Source organism: Dama dama, chromosome 13 (genome assembly GCF_033118175.1).
Source record: "Dama dama isolate Ldn47 chromosome 13, ASM3311817v1, whole genome shotgun sequence".
NCBI classification, from domain to species: Eukaryota; Metazoa; Chordata; class Mammalia; order Artiodactyla; family Cervidae; genus Dama; species Dama dama.
Genome location: NC_083693.1, coordinates 56155607 through 56162809, shown reverse-complemented (window position 1 = coordinate 56162809; position 7203 = coordinate 56155607). Strand labels below are relative to the sequence as shown.

The 7203-nt window shown below is 52.4% G+C and overlaps 1 protein-coding gene across 2 annotated transcripts; it reads right to left on the bottom strand.

Moving 5' to 3' along the window:
* Window positions 1–3484: 3484 nt before the first annotated feature.
* On the bottom strand, window positions 3485–5780 carry SSTR1 (somatostatin receptor 1). 2 transcript variants are annotated; one of them, XM_061159193.1, is made up of 2 exons: window positions 5435–5780; window positions 3485–4616 (listed from the first exon to the last, which is right to left on the bottom strand). In XM_061159193.1, the coding sequence occupies exon 2, from the start codon at window positions 4547–4549 to the stop codon at window positions 3485–3487; it is 1065 nt and encodes a 354-aa protein (XP_061015176.1). In that variant the 5' UTR covers window positions 4550–4616; window positions 5435–5780. The 2 variants fall into 2 exon arrangements, with proteins under 2 accessions (XP_061015176.1, XP_061015175.1); XM_061159192.1 differs by lacking the exon at window positions 5435–5780 and having other exon boundaries at window positions 3485–4702.
* Between the last annotated feature and the right edge of the window lie 1423 nt (window positions 5781–7203).

Genomic DNA, 7203 nt, shown 5'->3' with positions numbered 1-7203 from the left:
AATTTCATTCCTTTTTATGGCTGAGTAATATTCCATTGTGTATATGTACCACATCTTCTTTATCCATTTCTCTGCTGATGGACATTTAGGTTGCTTCCATGTTCTGGGCATTGTAAATAGTCCTGCAGTGGACATTGGGGTGAATGTATCTTTTGGAATTATGGTTTTCTCCAGGTATATGCCCAGGAATGGGATTGCTATGAAGTAGATGGTTGGTGAGGGCTTGCTGTATAGCATGGGGGAAGGTGGGGAAGGAGGGGTCCAATCTGTTTGTAAGACATGTATTAAGGTCATCTTCAAAATGCACTCCAGTATACATTAGGCGAGACAAATACTGTTTGATTCCACTTACACAAGGTACCTGGAATAGTCAAATTCATAGAGTCACGAAGTCCATCAGTAGATGCAATGGGCCAGAGGATGGGGGTGGGTGGGAAGGGGGGATGAGGAGTTAGTGTTTAATGGGGACAGAATTGCCATTTAGGAAGGTGAGATGGACGATGGTGAGAGTCGCATAACAACATGAACGTACTTGGTGTCATCAAATGTACAGTTAAATATGGTTAAGATAGTATGTTTTCTATTGTGTGACTTTTCCACAATTAAAAATATTTAAAAACATCTTTCTTCTAAGTTGAGATCTGATTTTTTGTAGTTCCTTAACCCATTGCCCTTTGCAACATCTTTAGGACATCACTTTTTCTTCTTTCCATTACCTTTCCCTGGGATCTAAATTAGCAATTACTTACTCCCACAACAAAGTCTGAGGTCATAAATGAGGGCAGACAGTCGAGAGATTGTGATACCATCTAGTTAGTCTGGTAACCACAGCAAACCATAGAGAGTGCAACTGCTTCCTATTCATACTGACTCAGTTTTGTTCTTTCTCAGAACTAAGAGACTTTAAAAAATAAGTAAAATCATAACCTCAATCTTGGTAAAAATTCCAAAGATAATCAGAAACCTTACTTTTTAATATCTAAATGAAACATAGAGCAACTAAGCCAATATGTGTGTGTCTTGAAGTAATCTGTTGAAACAGGAAGATTCAAATTGCAAAGTCACACAACTTGCAACAACATAATACATTTATTTAGTTAATATTACAATGGAAACAGGTTAAGAGCACTAGATTTGTGTCCTCAGAAGAGGATAATGATCAAGACTTTTATTTGTAAATTTCACTGTCCTTAACTATTAAAAATCTATTTTCCAAAGGAGTAATAATATGCATGATTTTTAAATGACAGATCTAAACTTTCAAATTTATGACCAAAAGCATATTTGTTCATTAAATAAAACTTTAAGGGACACTGTAACTCTTGGTTACTGCTTTCAGGAAAGCACAATGTTCTTGAAGCAAATATACACAAAACATCTTTCCATAGTGATTTTCAACCATTGTGTATCATGTTGATGAGGGAACCTGAGAACCCCAGATGTTGAGAACTCCTGAGTGTTGTAATACACTCTGGTTTACTGAAACAGTCAACCAACAAACATGTATTTAATGCCTACTATGTAGAAGCCAGCATCCTAAAGCAACCCAGGAAATACAAAGAAGTAAAATTATTGGTCTTTGCCCTGCTCAGGCTTCCAATGAAGTTGGTCAGATAAAACACAGACACAAATTAATTTACTTTCAATGTCTTCAAAAGAAGTGCCAGTATTACCTAGATTGTATGTTAGAATCACCTATGCTGGAACCTAGAAGAAGCAGGCACATAAGCCAGGACATCCTCAATGCCTACTAAAGTCCGTCTGAATCAGGCTGTGGAGTTCCAAGTTTGAGGGCAGGCTGTTTGAACCCTCGTATCTAAAAGTCTTCTAGCCAGTCTCACACCTGTCACTGTTAGTGACTGTGTTTGGCAACAGCTTCATGGACTCATGACAAGGGAGCAAGATAAATGTATCTAGGATGTGAGTCTATTTTGATTTGAATATATGTATTCAATATATATATATTCAAATCATATATAGGGCGATGTTGAAAGCTGGGACTTTCCACTCTGCATGGGAGGAGGCTAAACCACATTATTTAAAACAAGAGACTACATAAGAAAAGTAGGAACAACTCTGCAGACCTCACTGACGACAAGCCAAAACATAAAGGCTAGAGGAAAGAATCAGAGAAGAGGGCCCAGCAAAAAAGGAGAGGTTTTGAGGGGACCTTGGGGGGGGGGTCCCCTGCCACCTCCGGGCCGGCCCCACCGCCAATATCCTGAAGAAAAGGCCCTGGGCTAGGGCGAGGAGAGAAAACGAAAGCAGAGACCACATTTTTCAAACACCACAAATAAATAAATAAATATGTTAAGCAAGAGAATAACTTATTAGGCACCGCTTGAAAGGCAGCAGCCCTCAGGGGTCGGGCAGGCCGCCCCCTCTAGCCTGCAGGTGGCGGTGAGACGGTCGGGGTTGGCAGAGACTGGGAAGGCATCACCCGAGGTCCCCGCCCGGTGCCTGTTGAGACTCTTGGATGGGCACCTCCAGGAGCTAGGGTGAGGGAGAAAGCCTAGTGGAGCTGCACCCATGCTCCCGGGCGGCCCCCGGGGCCAGCGCACCCCGTCCCGCCTGGCCTAAGGCAGACCAGCGCCCCGGAAGTCCCCTGCGCTTGATCTTTGAATCCAAAAGTGCCCTTTGTGAACCAGGCGGGAGGGTGACTTCCATTACAAGCCCTCCTCCCCCACCAAACCCCGGGATCTTTTTTAAAACCCCTAGTCACTTGTTCTCAGCTCCTTTTTGCTCCAAAGAGGGGCTTTGCATAAGGATCGCAGAATGCCTGGTGCTCGAAGCGCGGGACCTGTTTTGCTAAGCACCTGTCTCCGCTCTGGGTGGATGGGGAGTCGGCGGGAGGCGTGGGGATGGGGTGCGCGCACCTTCCTTCACTCGAGAGTGAGGGGAAAGACCGGCTGCTTAGATCCTTCTCCAGTCCGAGTTCCCTGAAAAGAGGGCTGAGGAGAAGGAGGGCGAGGCTTGGCCAGGCTCCGCTAGGGGCATCAGGCAGAATCCTGGCGAGCGAGGGGCGCCGCAGGGCGCGGCTGAGGGCGAGCTGGGTTTTCCCGAGGGAAACCTGTGGCGGTAACCGTGGCTCAGCTTAAACAGAAACAACGGCTGGCGGGGCTGAGGGTCGGGCCGAGTCGGAGACGTTTGTAAGTTCACCACCTGCACCAGCAGGACCGGGCGGAAAGAAAGACCGAAATTGCCTTGGGCGGGGGAAGCATAGAGGGATGCAGAAATGCAAGCGCAGGGAAGGAAGAAGCGGAAGAGGGGGTCCGCTTGTCTTCCCAGTTTATAAGAAAAGCTCCGGGTCCACGTTTGTCTCGCGCCTTTCCCGGGTCTCCACCCGAAGCGCACAGTGTCCTGTGCCCCACTTTTATTCTCGCACCCCGACGCCTGGGATCCTTTCGCCTCTTGCATCCGGCCTCCCTTTCTCCTCATCCTCCCCTTCTCTGGGCGCAAAGCCCCCCCGGCTCGGACCCGGGGCTCAGAGGGTCGTGATCCTGGACGTGCAGGTGCCATTACGGAAGACGCCGCCGGACTCCAGGTTCTCGGGCTGGAAGTCCTCCACGCTGTAGGCGCGGCTCTTGAGGGCCGTGGCGTAGTAGTCGACCGGCTCCTCGGCGGCGTTGTCCATCCAGCTGAGGCAAAGGATGCGCTGGAAAGAGCGCTTGAAGTTGTCTGAGAGGAAGCCGTAGAGGATGGGGTTGGCGCAGCTGTTGGCGTAGCCGAGGATGACCGACAGCTGGCTCACCGTGGCGTCGTCCTGCTCCGCGAACACGTTGACCAGCTGCACCACATAGAAAGGCATCCAGCAGATGACAAACACCATCACCACCATCATCACCATCAGGGTGATCTTGCGCTCCGAGCGCTTGCGCTGCTGCCAGCCGGCCTTGAGGGCCACCATGCGCATCTTGGCGATGATGAGCACGTAGCACAGGCAGATGGCCCCGACGGGCAGCAGGAAGCCCATGAGGAAAGTGTACAGCACGAAGCCCACCAGCCAGCGCTGCGCCGGCTCGGGCATGAGCATGTTGCAGGCCACCGTGCCGTCGCTGTTGGCCGCCGTGCGCGAGAAGACCACGATGGGCAGAATGACGAGCAGCGACAGCACCCACACGCCCAGATTCACCACCTTGGCCACGGTGGGCCGGCGGTAGCGTGCGGCCTTGATGGGGTGCACCACGGCCACGTAGCGGTCCACGCTCAGCACAGTCAGACAGTAAATGCTGGTGAACATGTTGACCGCGTCCACGCTGAGCACGAGGCGGCAGAGCAGCGCGCCGAAGGGCCAGTGGCGAAGCAACGTGGAGGTGACCAGGAAGGGCACGCTGAGCATGAGCAGCTCATCGGCGATGGCCAGGTTGAGGATGTAGATGTTGGTGGCCGTCTTCATCTTGGCGTAGCGCAGGATCACGTAGATGACCATGGAGTTCCCACAGAGCCCCACCAGGCACACCACGGAGTAGATGAAAGAGATGAGGATGGCGCTGCCCTGGCCCTCACTCAAGGTCCCATTCTGGGACGCGTTTCGCCCCGGTTCTTCCATCCCGTCTGCGGCGCCGGCCCCGGGGCCCCTGCTGCCGCCGCCTTCGCCGCAGCTGCCTGGGCTGGGGCTAGGAGAGGAGGGAGAGGAGGCGGTGCCATTGGGGAACATCTCAGCTGATGGGGGCCGGTGGGGCTGCCGGGGCTAGGGCGTTCTCCGGGCGACCCCCGCCGCTGGCGCCCTCACTCGGCACCTCGGCGGTCGGCCCGCCGCTCGCCGCCACCGGGCGCCGGGGGGAAGCGCTCAGCGACTGCAGGAAGCGCAGCTCCACCGCTGCCGGCGGAGCGCATCGCCCGGCGGCTGCCGGTGCGCAGCCGCTCGCCGCTCCCGGGCGCCTGGGCACACGCGAGCGTGGAGCGGGGAGGCCGGGAGACTGGAGCCCCGCGCGGTACTGCCATTAACTGCCGCGGCTGTGGGCTGGCGAATGATTAATAGACACCACCAGCGCGTCAGCAGCTACGAAAAGGGAGCGGGGCGGGGGGCGGAGAAAGAGAGGAAGGTAGGCGATAGAGGTGGCTTATCACCCTTCGCCCAATTTTTCCTTCCCAGTTTTGAGCTCCAGTCGACTAGAGCAGCTGCTTCCGGGGTTCTCCTTTACCCATCCTTCAGGGAGACCTGGGGAGTGCCTCCGCTTTCCTGGAGGTGGGGTGGGGAACAAAGCTGTAGATGCTGTCCCATCCCACCGGGCTCCTAGCCACAGCAAAGCGGGAAGCCGACCTCAGGCAGAGATGATGTCTGGAGTTCATCTCAGTTTCCCTCAGTTGTCGCCCCGCCCTGAGGGACCCCCCACTCCACGCCGATCCAATCGTCCGAAGCCCTAAGCACACACACCCCCGCCCCACCGCCCCCGCCTGCCGTTCCCCTCAGACCCGCTGCGGAATTCCTTACCCGGGGCGCGCTACCTCCAGACCGACGCGCAGCTGGCCCGTGCAAAGTGCCTGTGCGGTCTGGTACGCGCGGTGACGTTCTCCGTGCGGCCCCTCTCCTTTCCTGGGGCGGGACCCCAGCACAGGCGCCCACTCAGATAGACTGAAGAGTCGCGGAAACTGACCCTAAGCCGCGAGCGCGAGGAGGAGGAAGAAGGACCGCAACCTTGCGTTAGGGGCTTCTGCCTTACAACCCTGCAGGCAGCTCTTGGCGGGCGGGAGTGTTCGGGGGCCCAGAGAAAACCCACCGCGAATCTCTTAACACAGCTGGTAGTGCCCAGAGCCCCCTGCGTCTGCCGAGCAACAGCGACTGCCGAAGGGAGGACGCGCTGCTGGGAGCGGAGGAGCCGGAGCCTAAGCGCCCCCACCCCTTCCCGCGCCCTCCCCGCCCTCCCCCGTCCAAACGTGCCAGGCGCGGTATTGAAAATCCATCTAGGTGTTCGCTGGGGATAGATACGGCTGCGCCGCTTGGAGAGGCTCCGCCCGCGTCCCTGCTGCACTTTGTACCCTGCAGAGTCGGCGGGCCCCGGGGGAGGAGAGTGTGAAGGCCTGGGCAGGCAGGGGTGCCAGTCGGGGTCCGGCCGTGCAGGTGATCGGACCTGTCTCCAACTCCAGGAACAGGAGGAGGACGGACCTTCAAGACTTGCCGTGAAATACCTAAGATTTCAACCTTTTTTGAGCTCCCTGGATGTGTGCCCCGGCTGCTGTTTACGTTCCTAAACCTTTAAGAGACAGAAATCGATGCAGGCACGCCTAAAGCTCGCTGACTTTATTTAGGAACTGAACAGTTACTATGTTAAAAAACAAACGAACCAACGAAAAACAGTTCCGTTATCATGACTTATAACGATCTGTTAGGACTTCCCACTATCCCTAATCTGGGTTCCCTTGGGCTTTCCAATTCTTCCAGTCCAAAATAGAATCACTCCAACTCCCCAGTTCTTTTCAAGATCCCCTCAAATCCTTGTCTGAATGGTGTGGGTTTCTAGGAGAATTGGCCCACAGCATCCTAGTCCTGCGGAGGCTCTTTCAAGATTTAGCTTTGGGTCCAGTTTTTGCTAGTTCTTCCTCTCAACCAGGAAGCACCCTCTGTCTTGTGAGTCTCATCATCTCTTCCATCAGTACGTTTACAATAAGGAGAGGAAAATCTAAACAGAAACTAAACTCCTCATCAAGGATATTTGTGCCAGACAGTGTGGAATGCAGAAACTGGAAGGGGAAAAAAAGTATTAATTTCTGTTTTCCCCTCGCTTTATACAGGTATCATTTGCATATATGTTTTAGTTCTCAAAACTAAGTGCTCCTCAAAGGGAAAGAATACCTTTTGTAGTGTGTTGATGATAGCAATCAGAGATAAAAGAAAAGATGACAGACTCTCACAGGAGTGTGTGCAATGGACACTGAATTATTAATGAGAAATGTACTGGGAAGAAATTCAAATTTTCCTAAGAAATTTCCCAAGCTGTTTAACTCATTGCTTTCCCTCAACAAACTACTTTATCTTAAGTAGCATGTGGAATTCATGGTTAATTTTATTTCATTTTCCTTAAAAAATACAGCACATATGGAGAAAAAAATAAAAATGTTCATTGGGTTGTTTGTTGGTTTTTTTTAATGGCGTTTTTTTCCCCCAGAAGAGCTTTTAACAAGCCAAACCTCATAATGATTTAAATGCCTCTTTGCTGATCACTGACTAAAGACAGCTGGCTATTACTCAGGCGGCTGACATTT

Bases quoted from the DNA above. Each gene is read 5' to 3' on its own strand.
- SSTR1 (XM_061159192.1), bottom strand. From the start codon at position 4,657: ATGTTCCCCAATGGCACCGCCTCCTCTCCCTCCTCTCCTAGCCCCAGC.